Here is a 20452-nt window from a genome sequence, read left to right on the forward strand (position 1 = left end):
GTATAGGTGTATTTAGCAACCCCGGACAAAACTAGGATCGACAAATTAAAGAACACTATCCGACGTAAAAACATGAGCTCTTTTTAATGGTTCTACTTTTGTCCCAAAGAACGGTGATACCACTGGCTTATTTACGTTTTAGTGTCATACACTAGGTGCACTGCAATATTCTTGCCTCTGAAAGCCCAGCATTGCCGGACATAGCAACCCCGAATGAAAGTTAGAACTACATAAAGTTATATCGAATGCCTTCGTGACTTGCTAATGGCATATTTTCGGGCAAAGCTGATTATTCGGTTTTATGATTTTTATGGGTCCGACGTTATATGAATAGAGTGTAATGTTAGACTCATCGTTTAGATATACGTTTACTAACGTGTAATAATCCAGTTAGAAGGATAATCGACAAGAACATTTGTGAGCAACGACAATTTTTTCTATATAGGGTTATAATAATTAATAAATAAATTCCAGTTAATGAGCGTTCCATTAGCCGCACGGTAACCTTTGGCGAGAAAGATGAGATTGTATCTCCCATCATTAGCATTAAATTATCATCTTGATACCGGAATATTTGAATGGATGAACCTTTTTTGGAAATATTTTTCAAATTGCATAAGATAGTTCGCTTGTTTCTGATGTCTCATTAAAGAACAATTGGCAAATGTCAAGAGCGGAAAGGCGGAGAGGACAGACCGAAAAAGACTTGCTTACACAAACAGAGTAATTAAAGATACTTTGTTTATTATAAGAAAGAGAGAGTAAGTGAGAGAGAGTGTTTAAGAAGAATGGATGTGAGACGGCAATAAAATTATATATCTGATGAAGGGAGAAGAACGAAAAGGGAAAGCCCGGTAATATTCATAGTAACAGGATTGCATATTGATTTAGCTTGAAAAAAGGCAATGACGAAGTTTAGTAAGTCATTACTTACTTACGAATAATATTTGATGATTGATGGCTGGCCTGCAGATGAACAGTTGCCGGCAAAGAATTAACTAAATTAATGCATCTACATGAAACGATTATGACAGCGAGCATAATAGAAAAACCCCCTTCGTAGTAACTTTTGCCAGTACCATAAATCTTTGTCATCTGGATATGTATATCGCTTTATGACTTACATTTTAGTTCGTTCCAGCTGTCATATCTTATTTCGGTCCAGAAAAGCTTATAAAAAAACTGGTTTTGACTATTATACTTTCCACAAACGGGTCTTTGCAATGACTTTAGAAGTATCTAAGTTATTGAAATTATTTTTTTGGTTCTTATTTGGTACTATTACTAGGTTTCCAACTTTATTAACAGTTGTCCCATCTTTAAACCATTTATGTTTAATTCAATTAATTTAAGTAACTCCATCGCCGAAGGCTAAGAAATCATTTTAAGTTATACACATTTTACAAAATAGACCAGTTTCATAATTTTAAATTTATTATAAAAAAGAAAACTGTAAACAAACTAACAATCCTGACTTGGAAATATATTAGTCATAGAGAGAAAAACTTCATAGGGAAAAATATTTAAATATAAGGCCTAATAAAATGGCATGAAAATGATTAATGACATAAAATTAAAAAAGGCATAGACGAATGTAAAATATCAAAATAGTGATAAATATCAAAAGAGCTTAAACTACTATATTTTGGTCATTTACCGATTGCAACAATTTTTTTACGACGCTTAACGCGTGTAAGACGATTAGGTTCTGATACTGATGTATTTGAGTCCCCATTTAGCTTTCTGAAATTATCACTGATGTGAGGAAGAGGATTGGAACTAAGTAATTTACAGACAGATTGGTTATCACCGGAATATTTACGAAGGAAGTTGCATAAAGATATGTTTAATTCCTCAAATACTACCTCAAATCGAGATGCTTTACGAACAAAAAAACACATTCCTGTCTTTTATATATTCTACACTTTATCGAGACTGTCAGATATTTACAAGCAAGAAGACACTGAACCATTAGCAAGGAATGAAAATGAGATAGGACTTCGTAACCGATAAATGGGTTTGCAAATAACTCCAGATACCAGGCCCTGGTTCCAAAAGACTTCCAGTTTAAGTCTATACCTTTTCCATCCATGTACGCAGTCAGTTCATTCTTAATGTCCGCAGGTCTACAGCTGTCTCTATCCGGCAATGGGAGAAGAAAATACATTCGCTCTGTAATACACATTGGTTCAGCCACTCGCTTAGCATCAAAGTTGGAAAGAAAAGCCTTGGTTGGAACATTGGAGAAACCAAGTAGGTCAAAATAGCAATCACCATCCTTCCAAAAAGTTATATATTCGGACCAGAATTGCTCCAAAAAATAGGCGGCAAACTTCGTCCCGAAACCGTCCTGCATTAGACCTTGATTAACGTTATAAACATTTTTGACAGTTGCAATATTGGAAATATCATACAAAAATAGAGGACAATGATCAAAAGGTTTTTAGATTGGCATCACGGAGGCAGTGATCATTTCGAAATACGCCTGAAGAGTAGGACAAGTGACGGGAGCAAGAGGAAAAGCATTGGACATTGTCAAAAGTAATCCTTCTAAGGTTGTCTCGGTATTGTCGAACAAATCATAAAAAGCTTCCGGCACGTTGGCACCTCTTACGTAACCGTCCTGGAATCGACTCGACATGAATTGTTCGGTGGAATCAAAAGTAACTGCACCGGGAAATGCCTGTTGAATACGAGTAGAATCAAAAGTATGCCCAAACATGACTCTGTCGCCATCGACGTCAAACGCACCAGGGAAAAACAGCACCTACTTTTATCATATCTGCTTGATGATACGAAATTGACAGCGTCGGTTAAAGTTCAATCAGAATGCATCACGTTGTTGGGCATGTAGACCAAGAGATATAACCCGGAGAACGACTGCAACAGAACGGAACCAAGACATTTTTCGGCCAAGTCACTTAAAAGATTTACCAAAAGACCAACGTAATGAAGGTAAATACTCGAATCAATGTGGATGAACGCTTCACCAGCAAAAGCAGACCTATCATTAAAAGCAGCATAATTAATAGAGTATCTTAAATGAGGTACCTATAGAAAAACGTACTTTAACTTTGCGACTAAGACGTCGACGTAAGCCGTAGTGGCTATGATCGCGGGGACACAAACCTCCAAACGAGTAGTGAACTGGTGGCTTCGGTATTCGGAAACACGGGCATTATACCATCTCAATTACAATCTTTCAAGTAAATATATGGGAAAAATTTATATTAAATGTATTGCATACCATGTTCTTTAAATGATGACCTTCTTGATGATGAAAAATATTTCTCATTTTCTCGGGTACCATGGACCGGACACCTTTTCGTTTACACCAGAACGGGACATCGTAAACAGATACTTGATATCGTTATATATCATAACTTTTTAAGGCGTAAGAAGACTGCTGGACCGACCTTTTCCCGAGAAGCCACCAAAAGAACCCAAAGACATTCCATAAAAATCTGTCTTTATGGATGGATCATCAAAACGTTTTCCCATATTTTCGACTTTTTCCACTTTAACGTACAATACCAATTGTCGGCCATCCTCGGATTTGGCAAATAGATTCAAGCCAATATCTACAAGGCATCTTTGCGGGTCAAGTTGGGACCAGTCGACCATGGTATCAAGAATGGACGTGTAATCCGGACCATAAATTGGGCTTTTAAACCCGAAAGAAGAAACCACAAAAACAAAATGACGATATGGGGCCAAATCCGCACTCTCCTTCGCAATATCACGCATAGACTTGACTAAGAGCTTAAGCTCCGAACCAAGCAAAAATTTGGGCACCGTCATATGAAATCCAGTACCAATGGCTTCGCCAGAAGATCCACCAGATCGATTTGCACGAGAACAAATCAGAACACGGCGAATGGCCGGAATTAGGAGTCGGTCGGTGAACGTCTTTTGAACAGCAGCACCCAACATTCTTCTAGAATTCTTTACACCAAGCTTCATTTTCTTCATGTTCGAGAGGAGGACATGAATGTGCATGTATGCTTCCGAAAAGGCCTCCAAAAGCAAAGTGTGTGGGTAATTCTTGACAGAGTCCCTCTCACCACGAAACGTGAAGTACCTGAAGTCCAGGCGAGTCAATGCCTGCTTCCAATGGGGGCTTAAAGACAGCTTCAAACGAGTTTTTGGCATGATTTTCAGCTCCTTCAATGGGTACGAAATGAAAGCATCGATGTTGACTTCGCAAAGGGTAGGACTATCCCAATCAGTCTCCAAATCCACAATAATTTTTCTTAAAACTGACTACAGTTCCCCAGGAATGAATCCCTCAGTAATATATTTGTAACATTCTTAACGACGTGTTTAGAAATAGCAGATTTTCAATATCATGATGTAACTTAACACGGAGTACAATATTAGGCCCGGAATTTTTGTTTCGAGCCTAATCCAGACGAGATATATACAATGTCACAAAATAATATAAAACCAAAAACGCTTATACTTAAGGCGTTTTTTTACATAGTATGAAGTAAATTTTTAAGATGAAAAACTTTAAACTGATATATTTTGCTCTAAAAGCAAATGCCACCGGATACTGGTCAATCTTTGCTAAAGATATAATGTTACAAATTGTTACAAATACAAAAATGGCTGTACTAAAGCTGCAATTACAGATTTTTGAACGTAACTGAACGCGCTGAACAACATTAGACTGATATTTTGCTCTTAAATCAGATCCCGAAGAAATAAGGATCAATGTTTGCAAAATATACAATGTTAAAAATCGTAACAAATAAAAAACATCTTATACCGAAGTCAAATTTTCAAAACAAATATGACGTAAATTTAAACGTACACGAACATTAAGCTGCGACATTTTGTTCTAAAATGTAATCCCAACGATACATTGATCATTTTGGTTTTGAATATTTGTTATATTGACAGACAACAAAATCAAAGTACCCGGCCATCTAAGTTATCGAATGTTTACTAATTAAAAATTACAATACATACTTTAAGCTGTACATACCGAATACTAAACGAAATATATATAGGGTGATCATGTATTTACAAAGTAGTGGTAACATTATTGAAAACACCACAGCACGTGAAACATAACGGTTTGGAACAAGAAAAGTACTAAAATAATCTTGAAATAATTTAAGCAAACGATAGAGACTGTTCGCATTGAACATTAGAGAAACTAAAGATGAATTGATGTGATATTCACGAAAGTACCTTAAGAAATAAACAAAAAAAATAAAAGTTTCGTTTAATAATATTATCTGACACATTTTTGAAGCAATCAATATTATGCAGATAGTTAAATGAACGTCTCCCAATCTGTTCTTTAAACAATTGAAAATAAATTCAAGAGAACCAAGTACACTAATTTCACAAAATATTCGCGCACTCACGGAAAAAATTTCGTTCATCTTCAAGAAAAAATTTCGTTCAGCGACGAATTAAATTATCGCTCAAAAATTAATAAATAATTCGTGCAGAGTCTACGAACGAAATGAACGAATGAAAATATATTTTATTAAATGGGTTTACCATCAAGACAATCATCAAATTTTTTTGTAGAATATCTACAAAAACCTTGGAGGTCACTGATAAGTACATTGTTACATGCATCTCTTATTCTCATTGTCAAGGTCTCTTCATCCAACAGCTTTACCGGCTTAAGTTTGCTCTTACAAACTGACCGAAACTGTTCGATTGGATTCAGTTCAGGGGAGTAAGGAGGGAGATAGATACAGCCATACCCACGTTTTTCGATATATGTTTGTATATCTTTGTTGGTGTGGATAGGCGCATTATCCATGACAAGGTAGTGGTTCTTAAACTCCTCGTGTCGATCCATTACGTCTAGTGTGTTGGAAATGAAGTTAAAATAATGACCTGTAACGGTCCCGCCTTTGATACTGACAGGCTTTCCTCCTTCGGCTTTTCTTTTTTTTGAAGAGGCTGCAACTCTTGGACGTCGGATACTGACGTTGACAACACCGTAAGGTGAGATGGCCCCCAAAATAGTTGTTGTTTTTGCTCTTGTTTTAGGCACAACAACAACCGCACGTTCTCCCTTCTTAGACCATGCTACGCTACGTTTCATATTAATATGAAACGCAGCTTCATCGATAAACACGCAATTACTATTGTAGTCCATATCAGTACTCATCCATCTAATAACCCATTGACGTCTCTGCTCAATTTTCTCAGGACTATTTCTTTCGACAGAGTGAAAGTGGGCTCTTTTCAAAGATATGCGGCATTTCTCGGTTACAAAATTATAGAGTGCCGTTTTGGAAATGCTGAGGTCACTGAACTCATTTGTCAAACTTTCCATCATCTCATCCAAAACCAACCCAGCATTTTCGTCTACAAGGTTGACCAAAAAAGCCTCGTGGTTTTCATTTAGCAATGCGGGTCTACCAACTGGTCTTCCACTGCCGGGTCTTCGCATGATTGTGTCCTGGGGATCTTTTTCATTTTGTTTTACCCATGTTTGCGCTGTTGAAGGAGGTATATTCAATTTCTGAGCAATTGCTCGGGTGGACATATCTGTCTGTGTGTAATAATAAAAAAACTTTTCTTTATCCTCGTCTTTATAACGTCTATAAGTCTTTCGAATAGGCATTTCAGGGTCGGTGCTGCCAGTCTCAGCTTCCACAAACTCTTCTTTCTTAACCGCTTTTTTCTCTTTCTCGGTTGGCTTGACATCGACATATTGATCATACTCTGTAGCGTTTTTCAAGGGAAAAGTCTCGTAGTCGACATCCATTAACATTTCAACAATCTCATTTCCCTGCTCATCAATTGCGCCTCCTTGACCATCTTCAATAATAATGTTATCCATTGCAAATGTAATTTTGTAAACTAGCTCCAGAAAATGAACGAATTTTTCACTTTTAAATGCGCGTAATTTTTTTCTTAATTGAAACGAAATATTATTGGGGCGCTGAACGAAATTTTATGGTAAAAATGAACGAATTTTTTTCCTGGAGTGCACGAATAATTTATGAAATTAGTGTACATAAACCCAAAAATACTTATTGAAAAATAAGTATACTTGGACTGACACAGTATTTGGCATTGGTGTAACAGTTCTAGTATTATATAAGGTGTTCAACTAGGAATTCCGAAGAAAGTAGAACAATAAACGCCTAGATAATCTGATTTTCGGCAAACAAATCCGAAAGATACAGAACAATTGTTCTTTATACCATAGGTTTAAACAAGTTTTAGAAATAATTTTAGCATAGACTGGTTCGTTTCGAATTATGACATGAAGACCTTACATTCATTGGTGAAAAACCAATTCCAAAATTGCTAAAGAACAATATGAATCTAGGTAAGTATATTTTTTGGGACAAATGCTATAGTTGGGAGAACACTTGGAGGGGTCATAGTACTTGCTAGAGAAACTTTGAGTAACTTATACAAAAGAGTAACCAAATAATGAACAACCATTGGTGAAATTATTAAAAACCACAACACTTGGCAACCCTTGAAAATTACTATCACAGAAATAACTGAAGGATAATTGAAATCCTTTTACAAGCCATACAAACACTGCATACATTAAAAAGGAAGTAAACGGAAGAAGAATTGACGCAGTAATAAACAAAAAACTTTCTCAAGTCTATAAGAAAATAGAACATACATCCCATGAATATTCTTGAAGCCGGTTTTAAATACCCAAAAGTGTATCCAATGTTTAAATAACATTTTTTACGTTACCCTTTACTATATAAAAGAAAAATACAACGATTTCGTCCCAAGCGGAAAGAAATTGCAAAAAAAGAACGCATAAGACAGATTTGCACAAATAATTATCAGAAATCGAAAAATATTTCTAAAGACTTGGGAATTCATTTTTTAACTATAGAATAGATCTATTTAAGCAAGGAAACATTTAAAAAAAGTCTAGCCAAAAAATAATCAGTTTATAAATAAAAATGCGATACTATAGGAGTACAATGTTGGGATTTATTACGGATTCTATCGAAAATAAATTGTAGCACGCTATAAAGTGAGCAGTAACGAGATAATTAGCTAGACCAGAAGGAGATTACTCCTACGCCAAACAACATATTGGAATTTATTAATTAAACGATCACCGAGTATAAAAATGAATATCCTCAAAGCGTGAATAATAAAGAGACTCTTTCGGGATATTGCAGTCCCTCTTTTAACCAAACACAAACATCTTATGATCATTTTGCGTTTAAATGGTGGTGGAAACAATAGATACAAACCATAAACTATCAGACGATTTATTTCAGGATCTTTTAAGTAAGTGGGGAGTTTCAGAAATTATTTTTTTGTAGTCTCTAAACACAATGCACATAGCAAACAGAAAAAGATACACTGCAAAACGGTTCAGCAGCTAATGAATTGAATCCGTTTTAAACTAAGTCACTCATAGAATAAGAAAAAAGGACAATATCACTAAGTATTACTTTCTACGAGACTTTTAAACGACTGCAACAATAGATGTTAAAACAGCACTTTATACAATGCCCAAAAGAGTTTGGAAACGAAATACGTCGATATCCTGACTATCTGAAAGAAATTGGACAAAAAACGAAATTGGAGGTAAAGATGGAAAAGTAATTTTCAAATGCCGAAAAAAATTTTCTAAACATATCAGAATAAAGGTAATAACTTTGAAGTACTCTGCCCTATCTACTTAATTCCAGAAAAAAACTCTAACATCCAAAATGGTGAAGTACCTGACAAAATTCTCAAGTCAAAATAATAAGATCATACACTCTTGTACTAAATATAAGAAAAGAATTGCGATGATATAAGTAAATGCCTGCCTAACAGTTCTGACATGCACTAGCGCAGCCTTTTATAAAATATAGTAAAGATTAAACATATAAAACAAAATACGAAAGGAAAAGAAACTCCAATGTAATTGTTAGAAGATATTCTTTTCTTTAAAAGAAGCGTGTCTATAAACGGTATTGGTAATAATTCCATGGTAAGGCAGAAAACAAACCCACCAAGTACAATGAGTCTGCAATGATAAACTAGTTAGGAAGTCTTTATGGGAAAAATACTGAGTACGGGATAATGTCTACATTGATTGCATATAGTAAATGATATATTCTAAAGAACATCTAGTCCTTACTGGCTTCTTTGCGCACAAGATTTAAAAAATGTTCCATTAAAATTCTAAAGTGTAAATAGAAAGACTAAAACTGCGAGAATGACCTCAAACTAGTTGTTTATGACAAACACCGAAACAGATGCATAATCCGAATGGATTTCAATTAAAATAGAGAATACAGACACGGCACATAATGAGACAAAAACCCAATTGACCTAGTATGGGCCTAAGAAACTTTAAAAAAGACAAGAAAAGAATTAAAATGAAATAATACTTTCTACGACACTTTTAAATCACGAGAACTTGGCAAATCACGGACCCATGAGATGCTTTCAGTCCAAAATAGATTTAAGTGTAACCAATTAAAAATCTAGCTCGAGCTCAATAAAACCAGAAAAAGTCAATAATGTTTTTCATTATTATAAAAAAAAACATTGTAGAAACCTCGAATAACTTTATGGGTTCATGGGAACAGTGTTGATATCATAATAATAGGCAGTAGTATATAAACAAAACGCACGATTAGTCAAGGTACAAAAAAAGATAAATTATACAACATTATGTCAAACCGTATAAACAGATAGCAGTTGTTGAGATTAACGAGAAAACAATCATACAAAGTTATTTCCGGACTTTATGTAAAAACTCCAATAACATACTTAGCTTGACAAAATACGAGGATACGAACAATAAGATACAAGCAAAATATTAAAAACAACAAAACGTTTAGGACAGGATAAAATACAAGATATCCAGGAAGCTAAAACAACGGATCCAATACGATGAGGATGACAAGACATCGAAGTATTCGAGAAAAAAACAATTGCCAAGACGACACAGAATTCAATTTACGGAGTAATGAAGGCAGCAAAATATGTAAGGCAACCATGTACATATCTAATACAACAAGATTACAATGATACCAAATTGTCGACGAGAATAAATAACAAAGGCAACCACTTAACTAAGGCAAGCAGGTGGGTAGGACCAAAAGATATATAAGACAAGAAGTTGCTAAGAAAAGAAGATGTCTATAGCAACAACATATCGAAGACAGCATGATATCTTAGGTAACGTCATATATAAGACACAAGATATCCAAGCCAACAAGATTCCTAAGAAAACAAGGTCTCCAAGACAAGAAGATATTCATGACAACAAATGCTTTAAGAAAAAAAAACTATACAAGACAACGTAACCAAAACAAAATATCTAAGATAACAACGTAACTAAGACAAAAAAGGAACGAAGGCAACAAGATAACTAAGACGACAATGTCTTTCAGACAATAACGTAACTAGGACAATAACGTGATCAAGACAAATGTTACTAAGACAACTCGATTTTTAAGACAATAATATACGTGCGACAACGAGATAGCTAGGCAACCTGATATCTAAGAAAATGAAGAATCCAATACAATATCATGTCGAGGACAATATGATATTGAAGACAAGCGGGTATTCAATACAACCAGCTAGTTAAAATTACAAAAAAACTTAGACAAACCGATATTGTAGGCAATAACATATGTAAGACAACCTAATTTCTACGACAAACATATATTTATGAAAACCAGATATCTATGACAACGACATTTCTTAGACAGCATAGTATCAAAGACAATTTAATATCTATGACAACATAATGTCACAGACAATTTAATATCTATGACAACAAGTTATCTGGGTTACGATAATCTCTACGACAACATTATATGGAAGATGCAAGATGTTCAGGTCAGCGATGTAACCAAGATACCCAGATAGGTCAACCAGGTAACTAAGCTAACATGATATACAACACAACGAAGCAACCAAGACAACAGCATATAAAACAATGACAGAAAATACGACAACATCGGATCCTAACAACATAAAAACGATGACAGCACCCAAGTAAAACAGCGAAGTAGTAACCAGACAACAAACTATGTGAGACAACCTCATATCCAAACGACAAAATACCGATGATAAAGTTGTATCCAAGACAACAACATACTTACGGCAACCAGATATATGATACCACTTGATATCTAAGACAATTAGGTATCCAAGGCAACAAAGTGACTAATACAACCGGATATCTAAAACAACGATATATCGGAAATGACTGGATATCTAAGACAACAACGTGTCTAAGACTACAAGATACCTAAGACTACGCCGTGATTAAGACAACTATATTAAAACCACAAGTATGTAACTAAGGCAACATTATACTGTATCCAAGGCACATTATATCCAAGGCAACATGATCTACAACAGCATAACGTAACTAGGACAATAATATGACTTACATTACATGAAATTACAGACAACCAGATTACTAAGATAATGATATCAACAAGACAATCAGATCACTAAGACAACAAGGTACGTAATACAACCAGTTATATAAGAGGCTTCCTGAGAAATATGCCGGCCAATATAAATTACTTTTTATGAAAGCCCTGGAAATTCTGAGCAAGAATATGCTAAAGAGAAAAAAATCGCACCGCAGGGTCTCGAGTAATTGGCTGTCAAAGTTTAAAATATGCTTGCTACGTGCACCTTATCAAATCTCAAAGCCTAAGCCTGGGCCCTATTAAAAAAATAAAAAAAATAATAGCAATAAAACAAACAGGTACTCGTGTGTCGAACATACACTCTCGTTCATGCATGCTGCTCGCTTTCCCTGTTTGGCCACGGAGGGCTTAAAGATTCACTGTTCAAATACTTTATATTGTTGGTATGAATATAATATCGGCAGAAATTGACCAAAGGGTATAAGGGCTTTTTTGGGAATAATTTGATAGTTCTTGATATTCTTTTATGTCGCTGATTTACCCGTAAAATGGTAGGGGTTGATGCTCTATTACTTGGTTTTCTGTCATAGTTAAGCTTATACGGTGGACCTCGGAGTTTAAAACATTTTTAATTTTAAACTGTCGGAGGTTCAATTTTTTGGTGTACTTTGTGTGTTTGCAAACAAGTTATTTAAAATTTTTGTGGTATTTGACAAAATATTACATAGAAAAGTAATGACATAAAAGTATATTTTTATTAGGGGTAAAAGTAGACTAAAAGAACTCTGCTGCTGTGAAATAATTGATCCTTTTTATATGGCACAACTCTCCTGAGTTTAATGATGAGCCAACCTTTCTGGTTTTGGAATAGATCTATACTTAGTTTTCCGCCTTGAATTATATGGATACTACTCGTTAGAATTGTTTCCAAATAACGTTGTCCCATATCAGTGGATCGGGAGCATGAGTATTCTAATAAATCTTTAGGATTACGAGATCTACCTCCAAATTTAGAATGGATTCTTACAATAACAAAAAAAACAAATCAAAAAAAGAGACAACAGCAGGCACTTAGTGATACATATAAGGAATATCAGCAGCAGTTCCGTCAAAATGCAATTTAAAAAACCACATGCAAAAAATATCAGCGAGAATACAAACGTAAGCATCGCACCAGAGTGGAGAATGTAGAAGATTCTGATGAGCAACCCGACCCACAAATGGAGGATCAGTCTGAACCTATTATCGAAGAAGTAATTGTCGATCAAGAAAGGGTAGAAAGAGAAGATAACGAAGAAATGGAAAACAGATGGCTATGTGGAGGACGTAGTGTATGGCCACTTGATAATGGTGTGTACAGCAATCATACCAACATTACAATCACAAAACTGGAATTGGCAAACATTATTTTCGCGCAAATTGCAAAACTTCGTTCAAAAATAATAAGATACCAACAATTGCATTGAGTAATGGTTTAAACTTTCTGGCGAAAGTACCTTGTGTTTTGTAATTAACCAGATTAAAGTAGAGACTTGTGGCCCCAAGGCATGTCTTTCAGTCTATTAGACTCACAATGGTGAATATGGACAGTTCAAGAGTAAGGGAGGAATTGTAAATGTACCTGTAAACGTAGATACTACCGTCAGTTGTTTACCTCGTAATTACGATGTATCCGGTGTAGTTCACTTGAGTCTTGCTAGAAAACTTATTTTTAAAAAAGATTATATCAGAGGAAATCTCAGCCCCCATAAGGTATGGAGTGCTGCAAGGTATTTGCAAACTACTCCATTGTATACCGAATACGAAGTTCAATTAGCAGACCAAACCGAATGGGATTCAACGAATTTAGTTGTCGAAGAAAATGAAGATAATGATGAGGGAGATGAGCCAAATGAAAATATCGGGGAAAATAATGATATTGAGGATGAGCCTTTGAATCCTGGAGCAACAGACTCTATTTTATCAAGTGACAACGACTTTAATATTAGATTTGAACTTGGTGAAGGCAGAGCCCTATTATCAATTTTAAAAGATAAGGATAGTGATTTTTTGTCTTTTCCGAAAAAATTTTTTGGTACCAAGATAAAGGGGTTAAATTCCATTTCTTATTCATCCGTGACAAAATCTATGGCCAGAAGATTCGATAGAATAGCAGCAGAAAGAGCAGATTATCTATTGTTTATGGACCGCAAGACCCAATTATTGAAAATGAGTTCTAACATTAACACAATTTTAACAAAGCGAAAGAGCACTGATAATGGTAACATGCCTTTTACAGCTAAGGATGTTGGTAACGCAGATAATGTAAACTTACTTTTGAGCAAAGACCAAGCATTCAAGACGTTATCTGGTGCGCGTTCTCCCTCCGAATATTGGAAAAACCAAAAAAAGAATTCAATGGCTATGATTCGACAATATGGTGTGCCAACTGTACTTGCAACTATTTCAGCGGCCGAAATTAAATGGAACGAACTACTTTGCGTGCTAAAAAAAATTGTTGACGACGACGTAATGACTGAGGAACAAGTACATTGTCTTTTGCCGAGAAAGCAGGATTATTAAAAAGTGATCCTGTTACTGGTGCTAGATACTTTGATCATAGATTTCGTGAGTTGAAGAAAACTTGGGCTGAAAAAGATGGTCCTTTTTTTGGGCATGAAATTTCAGAGTACTGTTTCAGGGTTGAATTCCAACATAGAGGTACGAATTTTATCTCTGTAAAAATTGAGAACTTAATTCATATATCTAAAATTGGATCACCTCATGTACACATGCTATTGTGGTTAAAAGGAACAACGGTATTAGAGGACAAAATATGGGAGTGTTGAGGATATCATAGATATAATAATAAAGTTAATTGTCACATCACATTAAGGATAAATAATAAATATAAAAGTTTATCATAGATCACACATTACCCCGCTTGTTCTCATCCTACCGTTGGAGTCTATACACATGGAACATCCCTGTGGGGAGTAAATATTTATTCTGCAAAAGCAATACAATCGAATGGGCCTGGACTGTAGAATATTAATAGATCCTGAGTACAAATATTATTCTTGTCATTTGATGTTATAACTGTTGATCCCTCTGAAAAATATTTATATACTCAGTATGGAAGGGCTAAATTTAAAGACATGTTAATTATTTACTACCACCAGATTATTACATCATGATCAAATAAGGCGCTTAAAATTCTCCCTAGAACTATCCGAGTTCTTTATATAAATATCCATAGTTTTTTCTCATAGACCATCAATAAACTTTTTAATATGTTTTTTGATTATATTTTTTGGTCCATAATAAAGTGGTATCCAAGTTATAACAGTATAACTTTTGGTTTATATTTTATTTTATTCTCCATGCAAAACGGTAAGAACGAAACTGAAGCAGACGACATAAAAGCAAACATTTGCAGCTTTGTTGACAAAACTATCACTTGCAGTAAAAAATGGGATGGTAGTCCACATCATGATGCAGCTTCAAAAAACAATGCCGAAACTTGGAAAGACTTATTACGTACAAGACAGACGCATCGGCATAAAAGCACATGTAGAAGAAAACGAGGCGGCAACAAAGTTGTATGTAGATTTAATACCCCTTTTCCACCAATCAGCTGCACAAAAATTATGGAACCGTTGGATTTAACGAAATGTTCAGCTGAAAATATAAAAGATTTTCAGGAATCGAACAAAGGAATTATGGATTATCTCGATACCGATTATAAAGAGCTGTCTGATTCCAGAACATCATTCGAAGAATTTCTGGATCTTGTTGATGATCGATTTTATAGCGATTATGTTCTTGTATTGAGAGTAAATCACAAAATGAACATGCTTTATATTAAAAGGGAGCCAAATGCTATCATAATAAATAATTACAGCCCAAAAATAATCAGTTTGTTTCGATCAAATATGGACATTCTATTAATTCTGGATCCTTACGCTTGCTTTGCATACGTTATGGATTATATCAACAGTTTTGATAGAGGCATGAACAAAGCAAGGGAAGAAATATATGTTAATCATAAAAATAATCCTGATACTAATTACACTGATATGCTGCGATCTTTGGCTGCACAGTACTAATACTCCAGTAAAAAATCTGCACAAGAAGCCGCTTATAATCTTTTTGGTATTAGAATGGTAGAATCGAGTACAGTGACAATTTTTGTTCCTACTTGGAGACCAACAAATCGAAGCACATTCTTAAAAGTCAAGAGGAACTAGCCAAATTGAACCCTGATTCAACTAACTGTTTTGTGCCTAGTTTAACTGATAATTATACGAATAGACCTGATTGCCCAGAAGACATTAATTTGGCTCAGTTTGCTGCCTATTATGAAATTAGTCGAAAATTACCAAAGAAGAAACGCAACACCAGTCAAGAAGAAAATGATGGTGATGATAATAATGATAGGAACTTTTCTGATATCAACTTACCTGATGGATCTGGTGATGATGGCCCTCCGCTTGATACATTACTTGGGCGGTCCTGCAGGAAAAGTCTTTGTTCTTAAAAATGATTCTGGATTTTTAACTTGTAGAGCCAAGTGAAAAGTTATCCGTTACTACAAATTCAACCTTGAAAAAGAGCCTTCCGAATTTTTTAGAACCTTCATCAAGTTATATAACCCTTGGAGAGATGAAGAAAAAAATTGTTAGACATAATACATGAAGATGTATTCAATGCTAACATAAATTTGGTTATGGAGCGGGAAAAAGAATTTTGTGCTATTGCCGATGGTACGTTCGACATTTACATGGAACAATTGAATAAAGAGACGGCCGATAATATTAATGGTGGTTCTGAAGATGAAGAAAATACTGAAGTACCAGGCGATACCATTAATAATTTTGGCCGATATACTTTGGACATTGATGACTCAAGTGAGGGTAACTATCATCGAAGCAACGATCTTGGTGATGATCTTTTAAACAATAACTCGAGAGACAACAGTCAAAAAACGTACTTGGAAAAATTCAAGTTACCTGACCGGCTATCTAAGGCTGAATTTTACGAGCTGGTATCCAAGTTGAACACAAAACAACGCGAATATTGCACGCACATCCTAAATCATATAAGATACAATCGTGATAGAGTGACAATCCGCATGTTTAGTAGTGACAACGAGTCTGTACGTACCTTTGCAACGTTTCGTGATTTTGTTACTGGTGGTGCCGGTGTAGGAAAACGAATGCCAATTAAAGCATTGTGTGAAAGTATAAATGTGGAATTCGACGGTGAAAGGGATACAGAAATAAACACACCGATTGTTTTGCTTACCGCACCCACCGGTAAAGCTGCTTTCAATATCAATGATCAAACCCTACATGGCGCATTTCAGCTTCCAGTAAACCAGTATGGTAGTGGTGGTGTCAACATTCTTTCTGCAGACGTTAGCCACTCTATGGCAGTTGCATTAAAATATTTGAAGATTTTAATTATTGATGAAATTAGCATGGTCGGATATTTCATGTTTTCTTGGATTGACAAATGACTTCCAGACATTTTTGATGAATCCCTCTCATTTGGTGGAAAATCTGTTATTGTTCTTGGTGTCTTTTTCCAGCTCCGGCCGGTCATTTCCTCGCCTCTCTTTTCAACAAATTTACCTAAAGACCCTTATCTTGCAGTATTGGGTAATAACTGATGGAAGGATCTCAAAATTGACAAGCTGACCCAAATTGCGAGGCAAAGGGACGACTTGCGCTTTGCAATTGCATTGAACAACAAGGCCATTGGTGAGATGACACCAAATGACATACAGTTGTTCAAAATCCGAGTTCTCCGCATGACAGAAGAAGAAAAGATCACATTGAACAATGGCCAACCAATTTTCCCCCACCTGAATGTCGTACGGAGTTTTGGTCAAAGCAATGTTGAAAGACCAATATGCATGTTTCATACCAACGCTGAAATAAGTGTCATGAACAACGCTATTTTGGATAAAACGAACACAGAGGGTAGTTTATCTGTTGGTTTTGATTGTAGCATTGGTAATTAACCAAAGAAATTTGATGTGGACCGTATTCTTGCCTCGGTGTCTGACGATTCCACTCACAGTTTGAAAACTCTGGGATTGCTAAAAACATTAATCCTTAAAATCGGAGCAAGATACATGATTGTAGTCAATATCGACACTTCCGATGGATTGGTAAATGGCAGCACTGGTTATTTGGTGAAAATTGATTTTGGGACATTAAGAAACAATCCGGCAAGTGAAAAAAACCGTTACGCATTTGGCTGAAATTCAGTGATGAGAAAAGTGGCGCTATCCTGCGCAAAAGCCAGGTGATATTAAGACAAGTTAATCGCATTTTGGACGATACATGGACTATGATTGAACCTTGTTCTCTCATAATCACATCTGACTTTACAACCAAGCTACAAGTCGACAGAAAGCAATTTCCTTTAGGACCGGCAGAAGCCTTAACGACTAACAAGTATCAAGGTGGAACTTACAAAGATGTTGTAGTTTATGATACTGCAAAACATAGAATGAGGAAGTCACTCATTTATGTCGGATATTCACGGGCAACTACCGCTGCGGGACGTACACTTATTTCCAAAAACAAGAAGTTTATCCCACCCAAAGCACTTTCGTCAGAAAAAAATAGCGCTCTTTACAAAGAAATCAAACGACAGCTTTCCATCACTCTTTCTCCCACATTCACTGTCTTAACCACAAAATCTCATTTTCAAGTTATATCACACAATGTCCAGAGTCTAAATGTTCACTTGAATCAAATCATCAACGATCCGGTATATTTGTCCTCTGATATTTTAATGTTAGACGAAACATGGACTTTATCAACTGATAACTTTCAAATTCCTGGTTTTCAACTTTAGCCATTTTTAAATTGTTCAGGTAATACACGTAAACCCATCGGTAGTTGCTGTTATGTCTCAGATAAAAAGATGTTCCCTATTGAATTACAATCCGTTCCGTTTTAATCCTTTTTTAAAAATATGTTAAAGAGTCTGTTTATAGGTTCAAATCTTTACCTTGTATCAATTAATTTTGCATCTTACTGTGAATCTTTTTCTTCTTTTACATGTGCTGTTCAATGTAATTTTCCCTTTGCCTTTTTGTATGTTAATTTCTGTCATCTTTTTTAAGTGAAGGGTCTCTTTAAAGGATACTATTTTGAGACATCTTTTCTTCGACATGTTGTATTTGGTCTCTATTTTATAGAAGCGCGGGCATAACTATCTTAAATAAATATGCAATAAACAACTGTATAAATTACCACTGTTCCTTTTTTATTATTATTAAATTAGAGCATGTCATTTGATTTAAAAGAAAGTTCAATCTTGGGATATAAATCGTTTTTGTTATCATTCTCCCAATTAGGTACACAATCCTCTCTTCAATTCCAGCTAAGCTCCTCGTAGATGCAACCATTATTTTACCAGTTATTAAGGGCTAGCAAGGATAAACACTGATTAAGGACGGTATCATAAGAAAAAAGAATAATATGAAGCTCCCTTTATAATTTATAAAAAGTGGGGGACAGTTACCACTTTATAGCTAGTATAAAAATGGATTTTAAAGGCACGGCTTTTTTTGTGATGAGCAGGCATAGCAACGAAATCCAACAAAAGAAATAGGGGTCAATCGGAACACCTATATTAAATTTACATTCAAAAGGGAAGGCTCCTTTTTTATACCGTTCATTTAACATGCCAAGGGTAGTCTGTCTTTGTGTTTAATCCATAGTCTGTATCCCTTAGTACCTGTATATTTAAAAGATGTAGCCTACACGTATAAATTGCATACATGTATATTTTTTTTGCCATAATTAACCGTTAAACTAGTCGGTTATAAACAAGGGTGTGATAATTGAGAGATAAAAAGGGAAAAGTAATTGGGAAAATAAAGCAAGTAAAGAAATGAGACTCTATAATCCTTTATTATAAGTTGGAGAGTTTGTCATGATAAAAATAGAGGTCCTTTTTATATTCAATTATTACTTCAAGATTTTTCCTGCGCAGATCGAATTGACTATTTACCCGCAAACTGGGAAATGGTAGAATTAGATTTAGAAATCAGTTACATATGAAACATAGCTTATTGTTATATACAAGGAGCTAGTTGACCCATATCCGGCACTTCTAGAGCATTATAGTTTATCCATTCAATGACAGGGTCCTTGATTGGATTACTAAAATAAATTTATGAGAAACTAGAAGATTCGGCAGCTACTCGACCAATCCAGGAACGATTATGAAATCTGATCTCAGTTTGACATATGAGGTAGCTGGTACTGTGTCGTACCAATAGGAATGTATTCGCAATATGGTACTTATAATACATAGGTTATATGTATTATAATTGAGTGACAAGATAAGAGTAATTATATTCGTGGAATTAGGCGTCAAATACGACAAAGGGCATGCTGATACTTATAAAATAACATCCATCTTATGATGGTATAAATCATACTTTTTTTTTTCGCAAAGGAATACAACAGCGGCACCAGAAAAGCATTTTTAAAAGACAAAGCAGTGTTGTAAACTTGATAGTTATGATCAGACATGATGGCTTACTTGTAAAATACATGCATGAGACCTGTTCGTGTCCCTATTAGTATTACAGGTAACGTGCCACCAAGCTTAAACCTGATAACTTTTTTGCTCTTTTATAAATCCATTTTTATATGCCAAAAAACATTTTTCTACTAATCGCTGACAGAAGAACGATTGTAACAATGTTTTTAAACAATAATATAAAAACAGTTTACATTTTTAGTTATCAAAAAAATTTGGTGATAGCCATCAAACATTATCGGTGTTGAAATATTTAAGCGGGCGAGTATAGGGGAGGCCCATCATTTGAAACAAACAAAAAGAGCTTAGGTAAATTTTTAACGCCCGACAACCATTTCAGCCAATAAAACAGCAGGAAATGGCTGAAACCGTAACTTTTTTTTAAAAAGCTATGAACTTCATCAGTTTTAATTTTGATAACTTCGCAATAGCTTTAAGTTTTAGATGCAATGTTGGCAACCATTTCTTCTGTGAAGAATTTTTAATTTATTTATAAAAAATTCTATTTACCATCAGAATTGTTAGGGCGC

General features: G+C 35.1%; 1 protein-coding gene across 1 annotated transcript; it reads right to left on the minus strand.

The window, feature by feature from the left end:
• Positions 1 to 131: 131 nt before the first annotated feature.
• On the minus strand, positions 132 to 4837 carry EV154DRAFT_484470 (uncharacterized protein; the record flags this gene model as incomplete). The annotated part of the gene is made up of 13 exons (XM_051598656.1): positions 132 to 226; positions 367 to 437; positions 935 to 1095; positions 1202 to 1317; positions 1658 to 1879; positions 1951 to 2350; positions 2459 to 2767; positions 2839 to 3004; positions 3068 to 3129; positions 3185 to 3199; positions 3248 to 3360; positions 3417 to 4263; positions 4772 to 4837. The coding sequence occupies 13 exons, from the start codon at positions 4835 to 4837 to the stop codon at positions 132 to 134; spliced, it is 2643 nt and encodes an 880-aa protein (XP_051454484.1).
• Between the last annotated feature and the right edge of the window lie 15615 nt (positions 4838 to 20452).

The sequence above is a fragment of the Mucor mucedo genome, assembly GCF_025094135.1.
Source record: "Mucor mucedo strain NRRL 3635 chromosome Unknown EV154scaffold_92, whole genome shotgun sequence".
NCBI classification, from domain to species: domain Eukaryota; kingdom Fungi; phylum Mucoromycota; class Mucoromycetes; order Mucorales; family Mucoraceae; genus Mucor; species Mucor mucedo.